This window comes from Schistocerca gregaria, chromosome X (assembly GCF_023897955.1).
Source record: "Schistocerca gregaria isolate iqSchGreg1 chromosome X, iqSchGreg1.2, whole genome shotgun sequence".
NCBI lineage: Eukaryota > Metazoa > Arthropoda > Insecta > Orthoptera > Acrididae > Schistocerca > Schistocerca gregaria.
In genome coordinates, this window is record NC_064931.1 from 103,820,825 (window position 1) to 103,847,060 (window position 26,236).

Genomic DNA, 26,236 nt, shown 5'->3' on the forward strand with positions numbered 1-26,236 from the left:
AACTCGCGTATCATATCTGCCACACTCTCTCCCCTATTATATCATAATACAAAACGAGCTGCCCTTTTTGCAACCTTTCGATGTCCTCCGTCAATCCCACCTGGTAAGCATCCCACACCGCGCAGCAATATTCTAACAGAGGACAAACGAGTGTAGTGTAAGCTGTCTCTTTAGTGGACTTGTTGCATCTTCTAAGTGTCCTGCCAATGAAACGCAACCTTTGGCTCGCCTTCCCCACAATATTATCTATGTGGTCTTTCCAACTGAAGTTGTTCGTAATTTTAACACGCAACTACTTAATTGAATTGACAGCCTTGAGAATTACACTATTTATCGAGTAATCGAATTCCAACGGATTTCATTTGGAACTCATGTGGATCACCTCACATTTTTCGTTATTTAGCGTCAACTTCCACCTGCCACACCATACAGAAATCTTTTCTAAATCGATTTGCAACTGATACTGGTCTTCGGATGACCTTACTAGACGGTAAATTACAGCATCATCTGCGAACAACCTAAGAGAACTGCTCAGATTGTCACCCAGGTCATTTATATAGATCACGAACACCAGAGGTCCCAGGACGCTTCCCTGGGGAACACCTGATATCACTTCAGTTTTACTCGATGATTTGCCGTCTATTACTACGAACTACGACCTTCCTGACAGGAAATCACGAATTCAGTAACATAACTGAGACGATACCCCATAGGCCCGCAGCTTGATTAGAAGTCGCTTGTGAGGAACGGTGTCAAAAGCTTTCCGGAAATCTAGAAGTACAGAATCAACTTGAGATCCCCTGTCGATAGAGGCCATTACTTCGTGCGAATAAAGAGCTAATTGCGTTGGACAAGCACATGTTTTCTGAAACCATGCTGATTACGTATCAATAGATCGTTCCCATCGAGGTGATTCATAATGTTTGAATACAGTATATGCTCCAAAACCCTACTGCAAACCGACGTCAATGATATAGGTGCAGTTCGATGGATTACTCCTACTACCCTTCTTAAACACTAGTGCGATCTGCGCAATTTTCCAGTCTGTAGGTACAGATCTATCGGTGAGCGAGCGGTTGTATATGGTTCCTAAGTAGGGAGCTATTGAATTGTATACAAAATGTAAGCAACTGCAACATGCGTGACTGTAGACAAAAATGTTCTTCTTTTTCTCCAACATAATGGATTTGTACACAAATTCTGACAACTGATTAATTTGTTCGATATGGGTTGTGACAACCTATGGCAGCAATACAGGATTGACGACGGAGACGGGGCATATTGTGAACGATGTCATCAGTCTGATGTTGAGGTAATAATGAACATTCTTTCTGCTGAACTGTTTGCAACTGTTAGAGAATGGTTGGTGAATAACGACGTGATGCAAGCCGTCTCCCTAGTGCATCCCAGACATGCTCTATGGGATTCAAATTGGGAGAGCGAGCAGGCAAAATCTTCCGTTTTCAAGAAAATATCAACCACGCACTATGACGTCTAGCATTATTGTCCATCAGTACGAAGTCTGGTTCCACAGCATCTTGTGACAACCGCACGTGAGGTCCAAATATCTCGTCACTATTTGTGACAGCAGTTAAACCTTGCCGATTCACCAGTAAAATTGCACGAAGAGGTGCTCGAACTGTCAACACAATCCCTGACAACACCAGCCGGCCGGAGTGGCCGTGCGGTTCTAGGCGCTACAATCTGGAGCCGGGCGACCGCTACGGTCGCAGGTTCGAATCCTTCCTCGGGCATGGATTTGTGTGATGTCCTTAGGTTACTTAGGTTTAATTAGTTCTAAGTCGTAGGCGACTAATGACCTCAGAATTTAAGTCGCATAGTGCTCAGAGCCATTTGAACCATTTCATTTGAAACTTGACAACACCGTTACGGATCCTCATCGATATCGGTCTGTTCCCACAATATTTAGGTCCCGAAATCGTCTTCCTTCAGACGTGAATCCGCCGAGAATCAGTCTCCAGACGAAATTGGGACTTATCTGTGAGAAGAACATTGGCCCACTGTTCGACGTCGAGGTGGTATGCTGACGACTACACTCTAGGCGTTCCCTTGTGTGAAGACGCGTCAGAGGTACACATACAGTAGGTCTCCGACAGTAAAGGCGACTCTGTCGAAGCCTTCTGTACACCATTTGCCTCGATACAACGCCTCCAGTGGGTGCTGAGGTCAGATGCCAGTTGTCTTGCAGTACTAAGGCGGATGCGTCGTCAACTTGCGGCCAAAGAACGGTCACCTCTTTCTGATGTTACACGTGGCCGGCTCTGCCGTGGTCTTCGGGACACTGTTTCGGTCTCTATAAACTGTCGCCACATACGAGAAACAACAGAACGATTCGCATTAAGCCATCGGACCACATCAATTTGCCACTTTCCTGCTTTCTTTCTTTCTTTCCATGGCCTTCCACCGCAGAGAGTCTGGTAAGCGTTTTCTCTGAGCCATACTGCCCTGTCTGTGACTGAATACACAGCGATTGCGGATGTGGGACTACCCGGCAAACACTACCCTATTTGACAGTTGACCTGACGTCATCGTTGACATGATTGTCCGTTGACCGGAATGCCATCTTCCGTGCAGAACATGACCTTATTGTCGTCTGTTGACAGTTTGTGTGACTATATCGTGAATTAGGCACAGAACTGGGAAATAGCGGTTTGTTGCTTTAATTTTGGACACCAGTCTACAAGTCTTTTACGTTCAGCCATATTGATATTCAATCACACGAACGCGTTTGGATTTTTATTTAAAGGGGGTCTCCAGAAGATGTTTTCAAATATCACTCTAATTTGGTTTTCAGGTATTAATTGTAGATTTAAACTAGTTCTCATTTTGTTTTTTTACGTAAAACGAAAGAGCGCTTTAGTGAATATTGCGCTATCCGACAACTTTCGTGTTTTCTCTCCAGGTTCCACAGCCTGAAATCTTAAGGGGACACGCCCCAGAACGGGCTGCAGTTTTAGCATTATCTGCACCCTCATAGTGCAACTGATCTATAAATAAGAGATAGCTCAAACACACAATTAGGGTCATTAGTCAATGCATTTCCCAAAAAATCATTGAGATATTTATTATATATACTTGTTTTGTAAATAAAACTGCCTTTTCCTGCTGCTAGTTACTTTATTTATCCCATACGCGTTTCGCCTTCTCGTGTTGTAAGGCATCATCAGTGGGATCTATAACGATACAGTTTTGTTAGTTATAGATTATCAAACAGTTCACTTCGCGATTTCTGGAGGTCACACTACCAGTTTTATCACTGCCATATAATCAGATCTTTGTGTTCTCGCCTTCCACACACTGTTCACCATTTTCGCACTCTTTTTTTTGGTGGATTATTGTTCTTTTGTCACTCGATACAACTATTTCGTCGTACACTGCTTTTCAGTGTTCTTCACGGAGAGGTTTACTGCTCAAATTTGGAGAGGATACATTCAGAAAGGAGTCGGGCGACATAGCACTTTCCCTCACAGAAATTACCACAATGGGAAAATCAAAATAATTAGAGGTCATATGGAGATGTAGCGACAAGCATTTTTCACACGCAACATTTGCATATGGAACAGGGAAGGAGTTAAGAGAGTGGTACCAGAACAACCTTCCACCACACGCTGGAAGGTAGTTTGCGAAGTCTATATTCAGAATTTAGAAGATGGTAAAGAACCTACGGTCGCAAATGAATACAGCGTTATTTATAGGTATCTTTGGGGTTTCAGAAGATGACTGCACAAGAACTATAAGACATGCTGAAAACAGACACACATCAATGGATACAGCATCTCTCCAAGTTTCTAACCCGCAGTACACACCAGTACGTGAGAGCGACTCATTGAAGTTACTACCGGAAGACGCAACGACAGCTGTCCGCTTTGGAAAACTGCTCATTGAATTGCCTACCTGCAGACGCGAGCTAATTACACTACTGGTCATTAAAATTGCTACACCACGAAGATGACGTGCTATACACGCGAAATTTAACCGACAGGAAGAAGATGCTGTGATATGCAAATGATTAGCTTTCCAGAGCATTGACACAAAGTTGGCGCCGGTGGCGACACCTACAACGTGCTGACACGAGGAAAGCTTCCAACCGATTTCTCATACACAAACAGCAGTTGCCAGGCTTTGCCTGGTGAAACGTTGTTGTGGTGCCTTGTGTAAGGGCAAGAAATGTGTACCATCACGTTTCGGACTTCGATAAAAGTCGGATTGTAGCCTAACGCGATTGCGGTTTATCGTATCGCGACATTGTTGCTCGCGTTGGTCGAGATCCAATGACTGTTAGCAGAATATGAAATCGGTGGGTTCAGGAGGGTAATACGGAACGCCGTGCTGCATCCCAATGGCCTCGTATCACTAGCAGTCGAGATGACAGGCATCTTATCCGCATGGCTGTAACGGATCGTGCAGCCACGTCTCGATCCCTGAGGCAACAGATGGGGACGTTTGCAAGACAACAACCATCTGCACGAACAGCTCGACGACGTTGCAGCAGCATGGACTATCAGCTCGGAGACCATGGCTGCGGTTACCCTTGACGCTGCATCAAAGAGAGGAGCGCCTGCGATGGTGTACTCAACGACGAACCTGGGTGCACGAATGGCAAAACCATTTTCTCGGATGAATCCAGGTTCTGTTTACAGCATCACGATGGTCGCATCCGTGTTTGACGACATCGCGGTGAACGCACTTTGGAAGCGTGTATTCGTCATTGCCATAGTGGCGTATCACCCGGCGCGTGTTACGACCCGTGGCTCTACCCTACATTAGATACCTGCGAAACCCTACCTTTCAGGGGGATAATGCACGACTCCATGTTGCAGGTCCTGTACGGGCCTTTCTGGATACAGAAAATGTTCGACTGCTGCCCTGGAGAGAACAATCTCCAGATCTCTCACCAATTGAAAACGTCTGGTCAGTAGTGGCCGAGCAACTGGCTCGTCACAATACGCCAGTCACTACTCTTGATGAACTGTGGTATCGTGTTGAAGTTGCATGTGTAACTGTACCTGTACACGCCATCAAAGCTCTGTTTGACTTAATGCCCAGGCGTATCGAGGCCGTTATTACGGCCAGAGGTGGTTGTTCTGGATACTGATTTCTCAGGATCTATGCACCCACAATGCGTGAAAATGTAAACACATGTCAGTTCTAGTATAATGTATTTATCCAAGGAGTACCTGTTAATCATCTGCATTTCTTCTTGGTGTAGCAATTTTAATGTCCAGTAGTGTAGATGCGACAATACGGAGTAGCCGATTTCATCTAGATGTTGTGACACTCCTGCCCCCTTAGATGTGTCCTCAGCAACTTCGCGACAGCGTGCATTACGAATCGAAACTTGGAGATATACTCTGTCAAGTGAGATGTGTCATTTTTCTGTATGTCTTGTAATTTTCACACAGCCGCCTTCTGAAACCCTAGCAGCAATTCTAAATAACCCTCTGGTCATACTGCAATAGGTCTCCAATGAGTAGTGTGTGTGTGTGTGTGTGTGTGTGTGTGTGTGTGTGTGTGTGTCACACATTTGTGAAATGCATATGCTCCAAAGACTGGTTAGTTTGCACTAAAATGTCATCACTTATTGTAGACCAGGTACTGTATATTCATGTTTGACAAGTCCAGTGTAGTTTTTACATATCAATGTATAATATATACAGGGTGTGGTGCACTTAGCGGTGTGGTTACGACCATGCAAAATACATAAGGTAGTAATGCGTCTGATGTGTTTGTGGGAAGACTGGTCGACACAGAGACAAATGGTTTAAATGGCTCTGAGCGCTATGGGAGTTAACTTCTGAGCTTATCAGTCCCCTAGAATTTAGAACTACTTGAACCGTACTAACCTAAGGACATCGCAAACATCCATGCTCGAGGCAGGATTCGAAACTGCGACCGTAGCGGTCGCGCGGTTCCGGACTGTAGCGCCTAGAACCGCTCGGCCACCGCGGCCGGCCACACAGAGACAAAATAACCAACACGCTTATGTGTGTACAGATGACAGTACCTTACATAAATAGATCTTCACTCATACCCGTTACACCACCTCTTTTGAGCCTTTGAAAATGGCGTAGCCGAAGTGCGTAAGGCGGAATAAAATAAATAAACACAGTGATCGAGATTAACATAAGTTTTTCGGTATATTAAAAATTTCAGCAAATTCTCATAGAGCATTTATGCATTTTGCTGTCAAGAAACTTTTGATCAAATACTGTGTGTGGCGGAACGGGGACTGCAGGCCAAAAGGAAATGAGAGAAGAATTTTTTTGATCACTTGTTAATGTTTCTCCTCTCTGTTAATACCGTCCGCAGAGGACACGGGCTCAAATGCCGGTTCTGCCAGGGAGTCTTCCTTGCTGGGAGGACTGGAATGGGGCCCAATCAGTCTTCCGATGCCAACTAATGAGCTACTTGAATGATAAGTGGTGGCTCCAATGTCTCCAAAGCTGTCAACCGCCAGAAGAGGGTGTGGCGACCCCACGTCCCTCCGTATCGCATTTAGATAACCCCATTGGTTGGGGGTGACATGGCGGTCGGCTGGCCTAGATTGGCCCATCTGAGGACAGAAATCCAGAGTTTACTTCTTTATATTAATAGAAACAGCGAGTTTCTTGTCATATTCACATCATTATTTCGATGGGATTTGTTTTCTATCGTTGTTGGGTGTGTTTGGCACTTTTCAGCAAAATTGACAGATTTCTCTTACTGCCGCTGTAAATACCTCTAGTTCTACGTATTGAAATGCAAACGAAACAACTGCCTCAATTATTAGTTTTCGGATGCATTTTGGATTGATCATTTTGGATTGATCTCTCTGTTTAGTATGCTGGTCTTTTGAAAATGGTAGTGATTTCGTATATTTTTGTTATTATCTACCACATTTTTTATTCTTGTTGCTGTGTTTTCTTTCTCTTATCGTTGGTTATGCCTGTCTGGAGACGTGTTGTTGGTTGTGACTGTCTGTGTCCTGTGTTTCCTGCTTTACCTGCTTTACAGTTTTTTTGTTTCATTTCGGATCTGGGTTACCATTATACCCCTTATAATTGTTTAGGCCTCCGCGGCCAGAGTCAGTCGACATAAAAGTTTTCTGGGTATGGTACCCAGAAAACTTTTATGTCGGTTATACCCCTTGTCACTATGTCACCGCTTTTCAACTGAATGTATAACCAACCATGTGGAATCACGCCGCGTGTCTAAACTATATACAAAATGTGAAATATTGACGTCTCACACACTCGGAGGCTATTTTGTCAACTGGTACACCTCCTGATCCACATTTTAACAATGCTTTTGTCAAATGATCACCAAACTCACAGAAGATTACTACTGCCTTTTGCACCCATTAGACACAGGGGTGTGGAAGACATCGTTCCACACTTTTGCTCCCGTTGTAAGAGAACATTAAAGGAGAAACTGTTCATATAATTTCTACCCAGCGTCCACTTCATGTCCTAGGAATTTGTAAGCTTAATTTAGAAACACCCTATCTGTAAGCATATCGTTATTAGATGGCAACTGATTTGAAATTGTATTGACGGTAGTCGAAGGGTGACATGTTTTATGGCCGCTGTGAAGATTCCATGTACATGATTTCCTGGATTTTCTCCTAGACGCATCTACATTTACATACCTACTAGCCGGCCGCGGTGGTCTCGCGGTTCTAGGCGCGCAGTCCGGAACCGTGCGACTGCTACGGTCGCAGGTTCGAATCCTGCCTCGGGCATGGATGTGTGTGATGTCCTTAGGTTAGTTAGGTTTAAGTAGTTCTAAGTTCTAGGGGACTGATGACCACAGCAGTTGAGTCCCATAGTGCTCAGAGCCATTTGAACCATTTGAACATACCTACTCCACAAGCCACCATATGGTGCATGGCGGAAGGTATCTACTGCCAACACACCGCTGTGATGGTATCGGGATCAGCAACTCATTATAATTTACTAAATAAGGTTTCTGTCAGAGTTACATATATTTTTTTTGTTAGTAACTAGTCACAAACGTTTTCGTTTATTCTCACACCATTACCTGCATTCGTAATGTTTGACTGTAGATAATAGATTTGTTTTTACATCATATCAGTATAACAAATGTCATTTTATTGTATTATGATTGTCGTAGTAGTCAAAATTCTGGAGGTGCCTTAATTATTTATACAAAACATTTTCTTGTCATCTGCATTAACTTTTTTTCTGCATGTAGAGCAAGGTGACATTTATCGCACCAACCTCCTACAATAACGCAATGACGACACTTTACCGTACGCTACAGTGCCTAACAAAGAAAACGATTAATTTAAGGAACTTTCGTTTCGTCGTAGTTCCCTCAAACATCAAAGGCTTTCCGACATTTTAATGTCTTGGTGAAATAAAATTGGTTCAACTATGCAGATTAAGGAAACAGTTCCAGTTTGAAACTTAGTGCAACTCGTCCTATGCGTCAGATCGTTTATGTATATAGAAGTAAATAGTGGTCCAGTCGCACTTTCCTGGCACATTCCTGACAGTATCCTTGTCTCTGATGGGCATTCGCCGCCTAGGACAACGTACTGGGTACTATTACAGAGCAAGTCTTGAGGCATTCACATATCTGAGAATCTTTCACGGTTCCTCCATATTTTAATGTCCTCAGTAACATAAAACTTGTCCAATTGTGCAAATTAAGCAATTGTTACAGCTTCAAAACTACAATCTGATGAAATATTAATCCAGTCAGTCACTTATTTAAGTTTGGTAACAAAAAATAATCAATGGAATCCGAGTATGTAGACAAGAAAGTACTTCTAAGAGAATGTCGTGCAGTTCTATGACGAGTATGAGAAGGCCTTGCACCGTAATGGAAGCAAATTTTCTTTTTAACATGAAGCTGATGTTACGCCTGAAGAGTGTTCTCCAATTGGTACGGAATTAGTATGTAAACTTCACGGTGATCATGCGGACCCTGCAGCGGTAATCTTTGAGAACCACGCCGTGAGAATAACAGGAGACGGTGGCTGTAAAGAGACTTACTTTCCGAAGATCGTAGTATTTTGGCCACATACACGTCATCTCTACATTAGGATGAGTAGTTTTAGAGCTTCCCGCTGTTCTGGCTAAATTCGAGGCTCGTTGTAATGCTTAACAACAAAGAACGTATGTATGTAACTTCCGAACAGGTTAGCTTATTATGAACAGAGATCTTTGCTGACGCAATGACATTCGTTTTCTACTGTCAGAATCAAAAGGAAAATGCAAAAAAAAAAAACAGCAGCTCTCGAACGTTGTGTCTGACACATTTTAGGACGCATATCTGCAGTACCAACAGACATATTTGAGTGTGTGAGTGATTATCATAAAGAATCATATAAAGTGCAGTCAAGGGCTGTGGATAAACACAATTAACTTCTTGTAGTATATCAACTTCCTTTCTACTTTAAAGACTAATAATGGTCACGTTTGATAGTCTATGAGGAGAAATGGCAAGTGCATAAAGAGAAAGTCGCATTATCAAGCTACTGTTTGGACACACTCATCTCGTTCTGGGCAAACACTTCATGTCGACACTACACAATAATGAAGCTCATGTTATTTCACTGCGAACGCTCAGCGAGCGAAACGCAAATGAGTGTTTTCCATAAACAAACACATTGTCGTCCCCTCTCCGTCGATTTCACAGACTGGCTGTCATTATTCAGAGAGTCTAATGTTTTGGAACCCCCGTACTAATTCTAATGCTCTACCGCGCTAGCACCCCTCATGTCCAATCGGTACACTCCCAGCAAGTGCAAATATACCGAGTCGCCAGTATATGCGGAGCAGGAATCGTTTCTTACAGAGCGGAAGGAACCAAAAATTTAATTTACATAATTTTATTCTTCAGTTACTCGTACAGATGTTGATACAGTTGTGTCAAAACGTATCCCAACTCAACATCAACTTTAAAAGGAGAAGAAAAAGAAACTACAAACTACTTTTTTGGTGATATTCTGTTTCAGCGACGTTGGTGTTAATATTCAGTACCACAGAGAATTGTATCCTAATTGGTCAAGTACTTTTTACCGTTGCTGGTTTCTTCGGGTCATGCAGAGTAGGGAACGCTTACACGTAGTTGCTAGTTTAAAGTAAAAGTCAGCAGTAATCGAAGAGTACATACAGCTGCAATTGCTTCAGCACTACTGGACGCTTGTACTCGAATCTAATGTGTTCCTGGACCTATAATATTACTCCATAAAGCGAGCTGTGGCGCCAGCCGTAAAATGGTTAGGTACAGTCACATCCCACTTCAAAATAGTGCACGTCGGTACCTGGCAGTGGCATCGGGAAAATATATCGGCGAACAGGTGAGACAGCTTTCCCTTTATTTCACGCCGTTTGGTTAGAACAGGAAATAGAAATGTTTAAATGCGAACATTTTAGGTTAGACTTTACCGTGACTATTCTTGACATTAAATGAAACAAGTTTCCTCTTACCAATCACGTTTGAAAGGTTTAAATCTGCATCATCAGGTGGATTTACATTTCTTTGTATGACGTGTGTGTGTGTGTGTTGTGTTACGATTTTTTGGAGGAACCTCAAAAAAAAAGAAAAAATGTGTGTGAAATCTTATGACACATAACTGCTAAGGTCATCAGTCCCTAAGCTTACACACTACTTAATCTAAATTATCCTAAGGACAAACACACACTCCTATGCCCGAGGAAGAACTCGAACCTCCGCCGGGACCAGCCGCACAGTCCATGACTGCAGCGCCCCAGACCTGGAGGAACTTATGGAACTGTCTAGTGGAGAAACAAAATACTATTTCAGAACATGATTTTGGGTTTCTTTTGACAAAAACTAAACGTATATTTGCCGTTAGATATACTTTCAGTATTTGTCAAAATAAGTCATTCAGTTTGAAGCCACTTTGGCAGCTTTCGCGTCAATGTAGATGTGCTAAAAATGATCAGGACAACACGAACGAAGATCTCCGAGCCGGCCGCGAATTGAACCCGGGTCCCAGCGTCCTGGAGACAGCGGCACTAATCGCTAGACCACGAGCTTGAGGACACTTCTCCTGCTAATACTCTGGAGATGGAACAGAAGTGCTGAAAATGGAGCAGCAATGTGCGGTTACGTCAAAGTCTGCGCTTGTTACTATCCAGAACTTGAGATGTTTACATCTATTTTCTTTGCATTTATTTTGGCCGGCACCTGTGTTCTGATCGGTGCGTACTGGACTCTTATTCTGGATTTCACGTATTTATATTACCATCCGATCGCACAGATTTAGCTTTTCAGTATCGTAAAGACATTTAAGGGGAATGGGAAAGTACATCTGACAATGAGAATTCCGGCTGTTGTGACCGAGCGGTTCTAGGAGCTTCAGTCCGGAACCGCGCTGCTGCTACGGTCGCAGGTTCGAATCCTACCTCGAGCATGGATGTGTGTGATGTCCCTAGGTTAGTTAGGTTTAAGTAGTTCTAAGTCTAGGGGACTGATGACCTCAAATGTGAAGTCCTATAGTGCTCAGAGCCATCTGAACCATTTGACAAGGGGACTGCGTCGACTCGGTATCACCGATGTGGCCAAAATTTATGGCTAAGCCGGAAAAGAAAGTGACAGGAAGTAGGAGCTCCAAATCGCCATGTGTTAAAAAATACCATTTTTTGCGAGAGTCGGCTGAAGCGTAAGGCATTTATGTTAGCGTAGTTTTCAGCCAGCAGTTGGCACAGGGCGAAGTGTACAGAACGGTTCAAAAATTGCTCTGAGCACTATGGAACTCAACTGCTGTGGTCATCAGTCCCCTAGAACTTAGAACTACTTAAACCTAACTAACCTAAGGACATCACACACATCTATGCCGGAGGCAGGATTCAAACCTGCGACCGTAGCAGTCGCACGGTTCCGGACTGCGCGCCTGGAACCGCGAGACCACCGCGGCCGGCTGTACAGAACGGTAATCCGATGACTGTGGGATTGAGTCCCTATGCAGAAGGTTTATTTTTATTTTCAGTTTTTACGTTGCTTTCACTGGAAATGAACCGAGATAATGTTCAGAATATTATATTTGATGTGATGAAACCGTATAGGCAGGAGAAAAAATTTCTTGTGTTCATTGATTCGTAGAAAGGACAAACAAACCCGTAGTAACACGGTGAGATTTTTCAAGATGAATAAGGAGTGCCATCGTGCAGTATTACAGTGAATCCCCTAAATGCGTTCTACTAGTGCAACCCTGAGACAATTGTCTTTATAGTCAACTTAAGAATTTGACCAAAAAGCTCCAAAACAGCTCTTATCTCGTGGAGAGGTAAAAAGAAATCACATCCAGCATTAAAGTACATTCCGTTGTACGTTACCAGCTATCCTCGCCAATATTTGGCGGATTGATCAATTCGCGCGGTTTGCTGCCAAACTATGCGACGAGAGAGAACCTTTTATGGATGTAAACCAAATTTATTTTTGTTTAGAAATTTTAAAACTACCAAGTAATTGTAAAAATGTGGCGTTCATAACGTGTGCCGGATGCAAAGAAAATGACTGCTTCCCCTGTTTTTAAGATGAATATTGCCCCAACATGTGTAAATCATCAACTGCAAAATAATGAAAGTATATAATTTTGTAGCGTTCGTCCTCTGTTAGAATATTGCTGCGCGGTGTGGGATCCTTACCAGGTGGGATTGACGGAGGACATCGAAAGGGTGCAAAGAAGGGCAGCTCGTTTTGTATTATCACGTTATAGGGGAGAGAGTGTGGCAGATATGATACACGAGTTGGGATGGAAGTCATTACAGCATAGACGTTTTTCGTCGCGGCGAGAGCTTTTTACGAAATTTCAGTCACCAACTTTCTCTTCCGAATGCGAAAATATTTTGTTGAGCCCAACCTACATAGGTAGGAATGATCATCAAAATAAAATAAGAGAAATCAGAGCTCGAACAGAAAGGTTTAGGTGTTCGTTTTTCCCGCTCGCTGTTCGGGAGTGGAATAGTAGAGAGATAGTATGATTGTGGTTCGATGAACCCTCTGCCAAGCACTTAAATGTGAATTGCAGAGTAGTCATGTAGATGTAGACACGACACTATCGTATGAACCTTACAATTCCTTCCTGGGTATTTATTTACAAATCAAAATTTTCTTTTGCCTTCCCTTGTCATGCTACTTATGAAAATATTGACAATTGCAATATTCTGAGAACTATTTCGGTTTATTCGCAGTATAAATAACGTAGAAATTGAAATTTAAAAAAAAGTCCCTACGTAGGGACTAGATCCCACGACCCTCTGCTCACCGTTCTGTATTTTTTCCGCTTCGCCACCCGTCCACTGTTAAGCTGCGGTAACATCAATGGCTCCCGCTGCCCCCTACTTGCGCCATAACTGCTATTCTTTTTTAAAACACTTAGACATCTGGTGCTCCCAATTCTGTCAATTTCATTCCTGGCCACGCCCTGCATACACCCTAAATAAAATCGGCGATGACGAGTAGGTGCGGACACATTGTCAGTCGATCAAACAGTAACTATAATGTCTTTGCTTTTTATCGTAGCACGTGTTTCGTTTGGAGCCTCTCTGCATCTACATGACTATTCTACGTTCGCACTCAAGTGCCTGTCGGAGGGTTGATCGAATCACCTCCTGCTAAGGAAATTTCGCTCACCTGGAAATGTGACATTTTTGTTTCTGTTGTCAGCTGCTCTTCTTGTTGCACGTCATCAGAGTGGTGACGGAAGGGAGAGAGAATTAATTGGGTAGTGGAGAAATGGAGGGGTAAGTCGGATGTTGTGAGTGACATTTACCCGCCAATCGCGTCCTGCGCGCATTTGGTTACCGCGTTTCTGCGATAGTAATGACTAGCCAACCAGGCATTCATTTACACGGATGAGGGCTCTACCCGAGGCTATCTTCTCACCCTGCCGCGAAAATTGCCTCTTTACGCGTTACGCTGTATGATCGAGTCGTCTGGCTGCAGAGCTCGATTAGGAACAGCCGGTGCCCGTCAGCTGCGGGACGCGACTGTTTTGGCGAAAGCGCGGCGCCGTATCGTTGCCGCGCCTCCAAGTGCGCGTCGTTCGATCGCAACCGGCATCCCTACACTGAAGCAGACGACGCTTCATTCCTTATCACGCCGTTTTTTTCACACCCGCCTTTCTCCACCGAGAGGGGGCGAAAGATTAAGAAACGTTTCATTTGCGGCACCACCTCGGGGTTATTTGTGTGTAGACGGCGGCAATAGTCGGAACACGTGTGTGTTCCTATGTTTAGAGAGGGGGAGGGGGAGGGGCGGGCGGCGCGGCGCGCATGCGCTTCCGGTAATTCCTCGGCCGGCGGCGGGCGCCGCGCCTCGTGATTCAGAGTCGCAGTCACGTGTCTCCCGAGCCACATCGATTTGTGTGTGGAGTCCGCGGCGCGCTACCTGTACAAGTCGAAACATGTGCTATGGCCGGGTGTATACGGGCCGTCTCGAGAGCACCAGATGACCAGCATGACCTGCGGACGCAGAAACCCATCGTGCAGGTACGTCCGTCCGGCTGCTGGACACTTCCCTGCTCCGCTCCGCCGTCAGGTGGCGCGCTGCTTGCGAATGACAACATGCGCCCACGCCTACTTGCGCTGTCAAATGCGCCCGCAGCACGACAACGCCCGGGGTTCTTACCGCTCACTCTGCTTTCGAAAGTCGTGTGTTAGTGCTTGTATATAAGCACACGTGCCACGAAGTACCTTCCACCTGTCGTGATCAACAATATCGCCACAGGAAAATCCAGAAAAATTACATTCGTGTTCGCTGTATTAGATCTCGAAATGAAAGTTATCGTTGTTTATTTTATTTTAGTGATAAGTGAACTTGAGCAATGATCAATCATTGCGAGGTTCCCTCGCAGTCTGTTATTGAACTGTGGTATAACAAAATTTACAAGTGCCTGGTGTCAATTCAGCGTCGCAAACAATTTTCCCCATGACGCGTAACTTTTCAGCGCATCATTGTCACACTGTGCCAGTTACATTAGATTAGATTAGTTTTTCGTTCCATAGATCCGTGTTGAGGAGATCCTCGTGTATGTGGAACATGTCTCTTTTTTTAAGCGCAAATGACAATACTAATAGTATGAATATATACAATACATCATTTGTTTCTATTAAAAAATTTGTCAATGGAGTAGAAGGAGTTGGCCACTACTAAGTCTTTCAGGCTCCTTTTAAACTGATCTTTATTTGTAACTAAATTTTTTATGTTTGCTGGCAAATTATTGAAGATGAGTGTTCCTGAGTAGTGGACCCCTTTTTGAACAAAAGTAAGTGCTTTTAAGTCCTTGTGCAGATCATTTTTGTTCCTAGTATTGTATGTTTGAACTCAGCTGTTTGTTGGAAAAAGAGGTATATTATTTAGGACAAATTTCATTAAGGAGTAAATATACTGAGAGGCAGTAGTTAGTATACCCATTCTTTGGAGAGGTTTCTACAGGACGTCCGTGAATTTACTCCACAATAATACGTATTACACGCTTCTCGACTCTGAAAATTTTTTTTGACTTGGAGGGTTACCCCAAAATATTATACCATATGACATTATGGAATGAAAGTATGCAAGCTTTTTCACTTTTATGTCGTTTATGTCTGCTAACACTCGAATTGCAAATACAGATTTGTTAAGGCGTTTCTGCAGTTCTGTGGTGTGCTCCTCCCGACTGAATTTATTATCAAGCTGTAATCCCAGGAATTTAAGACTGTTTTGGAATTACACTGGACCGGCGCTGTTAACTTGAGGCAGCAATCTGTTATATACCTGCAAGCAAACGCGAACATTTCGTCATTCTAAAATACATCATGCGGCTGTCTAGTCTAAGATACATCCGATTATAGGCCCATTTCAGACTTCCGTTGATGTTGAAACATGTCTCATTTGATTTGTGTAAGCTTTCATTATCTCGCAACCATTGTCTCAAAATAGTTTACAAACACATTTCGGCATGATGGGCTTTCATACTTCCAGCGCAATGGTCTATTTTCAGCTTGTAATAACACACTCAACAGTATTTACCATCCATGTCAATGTAACTGCGCTGGCATTGTGTTTTTCAGTTTCTGTACGCTTGTTTCTTGAAGATGCTTTCTTTATTTGTATTTTTCTAGAAATTGCTATACATACAGGTGAAATTACTTCACACATTGAGTGCTTCAGCCATACTGCAAGCGATAATACCGAAGCTCAAAGTCTTAGTGTTAGCTGTTTTTCTGACTTACATGAGAGGATTTTCTCAATGCAAAATTTATTATTACTATTATTATTATTGTTCTTATTGGCTGACATTTTATCAACAGTAAGATCACGAAGCGAATGATGTAATTTAAAACTATAGGAGGGATACATTACTCTTCATTTCTCGTACAATAGATTATGGAGAAGGCATACAGTTTTGAACATGCTGTCTTTCACCAACCGTGTGTAAGTCTCAACGGAGAAATAACGCGTCCAACCGGTCGCAAATAACTTTTTAATACAATTGACATAGGTTTCGACACCTCTAAGGATGTTTTCATCAGAATGAAATTTTAACAACCGTAAAGTTACATTGCGAGAAGGCAATAGTCAAAGTTTCGATCAGACATACACAGGTGAAAAGTTAACATCAGACTCATGGATAAGGCGTGGCATAATACTTTGAAGCACATCAGTTCTATATAGCTAGTCGTTTATGACTAAGTATGTTTACTAGGTACAATTTGAAACAGAAACTGCGGCAATCCTTAATTTTGTGGTAAAAATTATTTTTAATAATACATCCATCTACTGAATGCAAGAAACTGCCACAGAAACGAAAAAAATCTTCTCCCCGTTATTAGTACAGGTTACAACGAACATCACACCTATATTACATCTACTTTACATTAGTTTGTATCTCGACTGGCAAATCACTGTGGCCCCATCTGTTTGCGATATGTGGCTATTGCTTTGAAATGAAAAATCCGTCACACACACACTGAAATGACATTCACGTTCTTCGATTGATTTTTATCTAAATCAACAAAGTCATTCTGATCTATGTATATTGCGTTAAACTACCCTATGTTTCTGATTAGGCTTGTAAGTCACACATTTTCCACTCCAGAGAACGACTTTATCATGGTACCCGTCTTTAGCGAGGTATGTACATATTTCGTGTCTTTAGTTTCGCTTATTGTAAAGACTAATTCCTTTGTTCCTAACATATGTGGGGCGCGCCCACAGAGGTGTCGGGAATTGTTCACCTAGGCCTTGGCACTGTCAAACGCACAGAAGGAAATCAATAGAACGGAAACGTGACTGGACTGCTAATAGTGTTTCGGCAACTTCAGTGCGTTGCCCTTAGCTCGCGCGATCAGCGCCCAAACTTTCCATGCAATACCTGCGAGCGCATCCTATCGTCCCCATTGTACAGTAATGTTCGGTAAAAGCTGTCACAGTGTTTTATGTACCCTGCGAATTCGTAGTAAAATTTATTTCTTATACTTATTAATGAACAGCTCCTTCTGCAAGTTTTCTTCCTATTCATCTTGCGCTTGAGGATCTGCGTAGACAATGAACTGAGAACGCAGATCTTTCGCATTCATGTTGAAGCATTGTTCCTTTCTTTCTTTTCCATGACACGGACTTAGACATTCTGCATCACTGCTTCTTACCAAATTTCCAGTTTTAACATAAATATAACAAATATACGAGAATATAATAGATACATTCTCAAAATCAGCTCTTTGTGGTTGACTCTTCCGATATTCGAGAGCTTAAAGTGTTCTTAAATCAGTTTTACAACGAACGAAAAATAAACATTTTTGTAGTTTATATTTACGGAATGTGCAGCTTTCAGAATTGCACAAAAAATCGCTTTTAAAAATCAGTTCTTGTCTCCTGAAGTACGTTATGCCAAATGACACACACACATGTGAACTATCGTGAAATGTAAACATCATCGAGTATGTTCGCAGTAAAAGTGATTCTTTTTTATTTTTAATAATTTTTCTCCTTGGCTCTCCGTTTTGGAGTTCTTCTGAAGATGGTATTATTTTAGTTATTTTCAGACCAGCTCATGAAAAAAGTGAAGTGTAATTCGTTTCTGGCAAAGAATAATAATAAACTCAGAAGATGTTACTTATCATGACAGCTACGACATCAGTAGCTCCAAATATCAGTATTTCATGACATCTGATAAAGTTTGTAACACAAGTATATCAGACAAGTAGCGTCTGGTTTTATTATACCCTCCTGGTTACAGAGTGTCTGTACTACATATAAAAGGTTTCAGGACCAGAACATCACAGTAACCTTACTGCTAAGTGATAAAAGCAAAAATTCTGCTTATCGTCTTCCAGCAGATACCGAAATTTAAATACATGTTCACTCTATCGTTCAGAAACATCAGTGCCGTAATGTAACTAACAATGACAGGGGTTTCAAGGCAGCAAGTATTTATTGGACTCCTTAGTTTCATCCCATGGAAGCGTATTGTTACATATAAACATAAACGATTTAAAGCATAAGTGCAGCAGCACTCTCAAACTATTGGATTATAGTGCTGTGTACAAGAAAGTGCAGTAAATGCATGGTTGCTAGGAAACGCAGAACGACTTTTTTAGTATATAGACTTGGTGTTTTGAATGGCAGCTCACTTCAGATGTAGACAAATGCAAGATAGTGTCTTAACTATCAGGAAGAAACAGATCATATTCGAATACAATTTAGTGGAAAAGTTGCGAGGTTGTCACATCATAGGGGTAATACAAGCAATATGAAATGGAGCGAACACGTGATGACATTAATAGGTAGACACTGGTTACATGAGAGGATCCTGTGGAATCACAATGTTAAGGACACCACTTGCAGGAAGATACAATGAACGATTGCACAGTAATACTCCGTCGTTTGAAATTCTTATAAAACAGACGTAGAAGAAATTCAATGGGACGCTGTTAGTATCTTGCAAACTCGAGAAAACTTGTGCGAAAATGTAACGAAGATTTCAAGGAACTTAAAGCAGGATAATGTTGTTTTCGCGAAACACTATTAGGTAAATTTAGGAAACCGATATTCTGCTGCGTCCAATGGACAATGAAACTGAATGGAAATGTGTTTTCGGAATTTCATGCCAACGTAATCTAAACAACAATGACAGCATTATCATAATTGGGAATGTACGGTAACGAGTCACCAGTGACTTCAATATGAAATATTATCCTAGTTACACTACTGGCCATTAAAATTGCTACACCACGAAGATGACGTGCTACAGACGCGAAACTTAACCGACAGGAAGAAAATGCTGTGATATGCAAATGATTAGCTTTTCAGAACATTCACACAAGGTTGGCGCCCGTGGCGACATCTCAACGTGCTAACATGAGGAAAGTTTCCAACCGATTTCTCTTACACAAACAGCAGTTGACCGGCGTTACCTGGTGAAACGATGTTGTGATGCCTCGTGTAAGGAGGAGAAATGCGTACCATCACGTTTCCGACTTTGATAAAGGTCGGATTGTAGCCTATCGCGATTGCGGTTTATCCTATCGCGACATTGTTGCTCGCGTTACTCGACATCCAATGACTGTTAGCAAAATATGGAATCGGTGGGTTCAGGAGGGTAATACGGAACGCCGTGCTGCAACCCAACGGCCTCGTATCACTAGCAGTCGAGATGACAGGCATCTTATCCGCATGGCTGTAACGGATCGTGCAACCACGTCTCGAACCCTGAGTCAACAGGTGGGGGCATTTGCAAGACAACAACCATCTGCACGAACAGTTCGACGACGTTTGCAGCAGCATGGAATATCAGCTCGGAGACCATGGCTGCAGTTACCTTTGACGCTGCATCACAGACAGGAGCGCCTGCGATGGTGTACTCAACGACGAACCTGGATGCACGAATGGCAAAACGTCATTATTTCGGATGAATCCAGGTTCTGCTTACAGCATCATGATGGTCGCATCTGTGTTTGGCGATATCGCGACGAAGACACATTGGAAGAGTGTATTCGTCTTCGCCATACTGGTGTATCACCCGGCGTGATGGTATGGGGTGCCATTGGTTACACATCTCGGTCACCTCTTGTTCGCATTGACGGCACTTTGAACAGTGTACGTTACATTTTAGATGTGTTACGACCCGTGGCTCTACCCTTCATTGGATCACTGCGAAACCCAACAATTCAGTAGGATAATGCACGACCTCATGTTTCAGGTCCTGTACGGGCCTTTCTGGATACAGAAAATGTTCGACCGGCTGCGCTGGCCAGCACATTCTCCACATCTCTCACCAATTGAAAACGTCTGGTCAATGGTGGCCGAGCAACTGGCTCGTCACAATACGCCAGTCGCTACTCTTGATGAACTGTGGTATCGTGTTGAAGCTGCATGGGCAGCTGTACCTGTACACGCCGTCCAAGCTCTGTTTGACACAATGCCCAGGCGTATCAAGGCCGTTATTACGGCCTGAGGTGGGTGTTCTGCGTACCCTCCATTGGCGTTGATGTTCCACCGGTTTAAGCCTTCAGGAGTTGTCGCTGGACCAATAATGCATGTTCCCTGTATTTACCTGTCCTTTGTTTGAGATGGAACATTCATCGGTAAATAGAACATTGGAGAAGAAGTTCGGGTTGGCTAGGATTTGCTGCTGTGCCCACTGCCGGCGGTTCTAGGCGCTTCACTCCGGAACCGGGTCGCAGGTTCGAATCCTGCCTGGGGCCCGGATTTATGTGATGTCCTTAGGTTTGTTAGGTTTAAGTAGTTCTAAGTCTAGTGGACTGAGGACCTCCAATGTTAAGTCCCATAGTGCTTAGAGCCATTTGAACCATTTTTCTGTACCCACTGACAGAACTGCACTCGATTCTGGAAATCATTTCCATGCAATTCTTGATGTAGGTGTACATGGTAAGAATACGACGTACACTGGTTTTAGGAATGCCAGTCTCGTGTTCAAGCTATTTGTGGTCACGTGTGGATTCATAGCAACGGAAACGAGAACAGTAACTTCGGCAGCTTGGTCTGTGGGAGTGCTACGACGACTGCGTTGTGGTCAGTTGAAACTTACCGTTTGCTGAAGCGTCGCAACAAGACGAGAAAACATCCGTCGGGAAGGTGGGTTCTTCTCAGGATATCGTTCTCTGTACAGTTCCGCTACCTGCGTTGCATTTCGCCTACCTTCAACAACAATAAAAGTAACGTTATGTCGATGCAGTTTGTAGGAAAGACAGCCTTTATTGTATGCCTTCTGTACACAACAGCCGACCGTGGTGGCCGTGCGGTTCTAGGCGCTACAGTCCGGAACCGCGGGATTGCTGCGGTCGCAGGTTTGAATCCTGAATCAGGCATGGATGTGTGTGTTGTCCTTAGGTTAGTTAGGTTTACGTAATTCTAAGTTCTAGGGGACTGATGACCTAAGATTTTAAGTCCCATAGTGCTCAGAGCCATTTGATCAATTTTTTTCTACACAACAGTATTTAAAAGGACTAAGCTACTATACTAAATGTACCTGTACATAAAAGAAAACAGTACTGCAATTAGTGTTCTGCTAACTTACATTCCCCAGATTAACATCTGGCGATAGTCTCGTAAACTGACTTATCATAACAGAATAAATAAATACGGTAGGGCATTCATTGTTTGTGCTTTCAATCACACTTTTTTTTTTGCAATATGACTGTCACTACAAGGGGCAAATTATTGGGATGAGTTCCCACGCTAAAGTAAAGTCCTTCCCAATGGTGGCAGGTATGTACAAAAGAAGCTGAAGTTATGTGCTTGCATGCATAATAAGCGTCGCCGTTATTGTTATGTGTTAATTCACATCTGACTGGAAATTACTTTGTGAGTGAACCTCATAATTATGGTGAAAAAAACAAAGACAAATAGCGCGTTCGCTGAAACATATAGTAATAATGACGTTGACGTAGTCGGCCAGATAGAATAATGCTGAGTAGAATATTTTGGTGCTGTCTTCTGTCCGTTATCAGTATCCAATTGGAGACTAAATTCAGGTGAGCAATGACAAGCGAGAACACAGAAGATGTGTTTGTAGCACTGAAATGGAAATGCTTTCGTATCATTTGGAGTTTTGTTCGGTTGTTGTTTAGAGTTCACGTCGGGCATTTTTCGGGGTTCTGTTTGCGCTATACGCATTGAGCACTCTATTATCTGCACAAAAAACCACGTATTTGGAAAGAGGATTGAGGAATGAGAGACATCTGTAGTTTAGCGCAAGTTTTTTAGATGATGGTGTCGTTGTCTGTTGGCAAAGAAAAGGAATGTGATATCAGAGGGAGCTTGGCTACTAGTACTGGACAGTTTAGTTACTCAGAAGAGCATATTGCGAAATTGTGCTTAGATTTACATACGGGATGATAGTTTATATTGTCGTCAGCGTACCGTGTTCCACATTTCTGCGCTACATAGTTGCAACTGGTTCCTTATAGCCGTTTTCTCAATTATAACTGGCGCCGCGAAATCGTCGATACATTATAGTATGAAAATTTAGCTTCAGCTCATCTTCACAAATCGTCACCTACCAGTAGCATTCACACTGGCTGCTTCAAACTAACTGTTAACGCAACGCAATGCGTTCTCTTCATTCCTCAAGCCTTGCCATGCCTCGAGTCCTCTGCGAAACTCACACGTAATACTACTACGCCGGCCGTGGTGGCCGAGCGGTTCTAGGAGCTTCAGTCTGGAACCGCGCTACTGCTACGGTCGCAGGTCCGAATCCTGCCTCGGCCATGGATGTGTGGGCTGTCGTTAGGGTAGTTAGGTTTAAGTTGTTCTAAATCTAAGGGACTGATGACCTCAGATGTTAAGTCTTATAGTGCTCAGAGCCATTTGAAAAAATAATACTTCCACAATTTTTTTAAGGTTTCTCTGATTATTAGAGTATTACATGCGAATGTTGTTGCAGACCACTCGCACTATTAGAACAGCCAACAGTTCACGCCACATGAGCTCTAAACGTAATGCTGAATTCAGTTTTACCTTCAGTTGTGGTAATAGTATCGTCATGTTTCTGAAGCTTATTACATGTATTTTTCTTTGGTTTCAAGCAAACAGCGAATGGATAAGATTAGATAAATTGGTTTGTGACGTCTACTATTCCTTCTAAAAAAATGACATTACTTAGTTATTTATCATTCTCCTTTTTCAGACTTTAGATGTTGACCGACAATTAGAATGGTGTTCCTGGCGATGAGACCACCGCTGTAACATGTTGCTCCATGCACTATAGTGTGTGAGGAAGCATATTATCCGGTGCTCAGTCCAAGTAAAAAATTTGGTAATGGTCATTACTCCACTTCGCGAAGATTACAAATGATCAGAAGTGAAAATATTTTAGTACTGTGTGCTCGTAGTTGTAATTGTCCAACGTAAGTGACTGCACAGGCCGCAGTGCAACACTTGGTTCGAATATGAATCGTTGCTCCTTGCACTTTTCTATTTGGCACGCTGTACAGTATACACTGTAGCGGTCTGCGAGCACTCAGTGTTTCTTGCAGACCGTGAAATGGGGCCCTACTTGGCTGCGTACTGTGCCAGCTTTATATGTGCTGGACTCCTGCAGTCGGCCATCCGACCGCTAAACACGATCAGGCTCGCTTAATTGCTAGCAGTACCGCTAATCCCGCAGCCATCGACACGGAGCCGCCATTGACTCCGGAGCTGAATCGAACGCGCCACGAGAGATGAAGCGTACTCGTATAATCCGCTTTATTCTACAAATCCACCGAGCGGAGCCCCTGCGACAACAACGTCGATTCACACGCTGCTGATTAACGTGGCGTGTAAAGGCCAGCGATGAGACGGCCCTAAAGCGGATCGAATTCCAGGCTGTGGCTTGCGTGACCGGAGCGTAGGCCTGGGAATTGCGAAACCACGTTACCTGCGCTGCTAAGACTCGCACTGGCTAGTTGACTAGCACATATAACCACAAAAAAGAAATTGTCTTTCCGAAAACTATAAACGTCCGAGTCAATTTAAGAACAATGTGTTTTATTATTGATGTTTGCTCCTTGTCTGTAGTCACAATTTTAAGACGGTTGCAAAAACTGCAAACAACAGTTTATATAAGATACCGAGAAGCTGGCCGCGGTGGCCGAGCGGTTCTAGGCGCTTCAGTACGGAACCGCGTGACCGCTACGGTTGCAGGTTCGTATCCTGCCTCGGGCATGGATGTGTGTGATGTCCTTAGGTTAGTTAGGTTTAAGTAGTTCTAAGTCTATGGGACTGATGATCTCAGATGTTAAGTCCTATAGTGCTTAGAGCCATTTGATTTTTGATACCGAGAAACGGCAAATACTTTCCAGGGAAGGTACTGCGTTAAAATATTGCGAAAAGATCCCTTGTTCCCTTGCCGTGAAAGTAGATGTCAAGCAAAGGGTAATTTTTGATGTTGAGTAATAAATATAGCTTCTTTCGAAGCTTGCTTGTATTCTGTCCACAATGCAGACACTCAAGACTGTAACCTTCGAAGACAGAATACAATGTCGAGCGCCTAAAACGCGCTACCGTGTAGGATTGGTTGGTCCTTTTTTTTTAATTCGTGTTGCACAATCCCTAGTTTCTTCCCTTTTGTTTTAAGGAGAATTTTGAGACCTATTCCGTTGAAACTGAAGACGAGGAACCAATGCTGCAATGGTCGAGAAGTTGCGTCATATCACTCAGTGTTGTTTATTATTACTTGTGCGTGTGCTTGGCTGCTATCATTCTTCAGAGTAAAATGTTCACTCAGCAGCGGAGTGCACATTGATGTGAAACTGCCGGACAGATTAAAACTTTGTGGGGGAGCTGGGCTCGAACTCGGGACCTCTAATTTTCCTCGGCAATTCTTCTACCGAATGAGCTACTCACGCATGACTGACAACCCTTCTTCAAAGCTTCACTTCTGGCAGTACTTCATCTCCTGCCTTCCAAACTAGACAGAAGCTCTCCTCCGAAACTAGTGGGACTATGTTCAAATGGTTCTAATGGCTCTAAGCACTGTGGGACTTCATATATTAGGTCATCAGTCCCCTAGACTTAGAACCACTTAAACCTAAGGACATCACACACATCGATGCCCGAGGCAGGATTCGAACCTGCGACCCTAGCAGCAGAGGGACTAGGATTCCTGGAAGAATGGATATTCTGGATAGACGACGTAACTACAGCCTGGAGGCTGTTTCCAGAATGAAATTTTCATTCTACAGCAGTGTGAGGAGTTCACTTCAGTCAAGAGTTTGGACATGGTGAAGAAGGGAAGCATAAATTTAATTTCTTAAATTATATCCCTTTTTCTAGAGATTCAGACACGTCCTACCTTCGTGCCAAAGATGCTACGAAAACGCTTAAGGTGACATGATATGCAAGAACTGAAGTTAATGGAATATATAAATGGACTATTAACAGCCGATAATAGTGAAGAATGCCGGCCGTGGTGGCCGAGCGGTTCTAGGCGCTACAGTCTGGAACCGCGCGATCGCTATGGTCGCAGGTTCGAATCCTGCCTCGGGCATGGATGTGTCTTATGTCCTTAGGTTAGTTAGATGTAAGTAGTTCTAAGTTCTAGGGGACTGATGACCTCAGAAGTTAAGTCCCATAGTGCTCAGAGCCATTTGAACCATTTTAACAGTGAAGAAAACGTATAAGCGGCAATAAGCAACACATGTTACATGAAGCAGTTTCTCGGCCACTGCGTCACCGGTTCCTCGTTTTCAATTCCAACAAAAAAGGTCTTAAAACAAAAGGAAAGGATCTACGGGGTGTGCGTGAAGAAACACGAAATTCGAAAAAATAAGGATCACTCTAGTATAGGATATAGCGAAATATATAACGCAGTTAATTCGAGAGATATTTCTGCTACAGTTCGTGAGATTAGATGCCTACTGAATGTTCTATGACCAACAGCTGGTTAACAACATTGTCTTGATGGAAAGATGAAAACGTCCCGTTGACAATGAGGTCATTAGTGACGGAGCACAAGCTTGGATGCAGATGGATGTCGAAGGAAAACTACTGTGTTCTTTTCAAAGGAACTAATCCGGCATTTGCCTTAAGCGATTATGGGGAACCACGGGAAGTCTAAATCTGTATGACCGGACAAGGACTTGAACCTCGGTCCTCCCCAATGTGAATCCACTGTCGTAGCACTGCGTCATTTCACTCGATTCTTGATGAGATATTTTAGAAGATTACGAAGTAGTATTTGCCAGGAAGACAATACTAAACGAAGCCGTTTATTGGCTGATAAATCCGGCAGGGTTTCGTCAGTGAAATA

The 26,236-nt window shown here is 43.1% G+C and overlaps 1 protein-coding gene across 5 annotated transcripts in view; it reads left to right on the forward strand.

Annotated features, from left to right (window-relative positions):
• The first annotated feature begins 14,333 nt into the window (after nt 1-14,333).
• Nucleotides 14,334-26,236, forward strand: part of LOC126297857 (protein sickie) — a 1,116,277-nt gene continuing 1,104,374 nt past the window's right edge. For 4 of the 5 annotated variants that reach the window (XM_049989128.1, XM_049989130.1, XM_049989132.1 and 1 more), the window contains exon 1: nt 14,345-14,489. In XM_049989128.1, coding sequence (XP_049845085.1) covers nt 14,412-14,489 — 78 coding nt within the window. In that variant the 5' untranslated portion in view covers nt 14,345-14,411. Of the gene's footprint in view, nt 14,490-26,236 lie in introns of all 5 variants that reach the window. The other variant, XM_049989129.1, reaches the window with a different exon arrangement.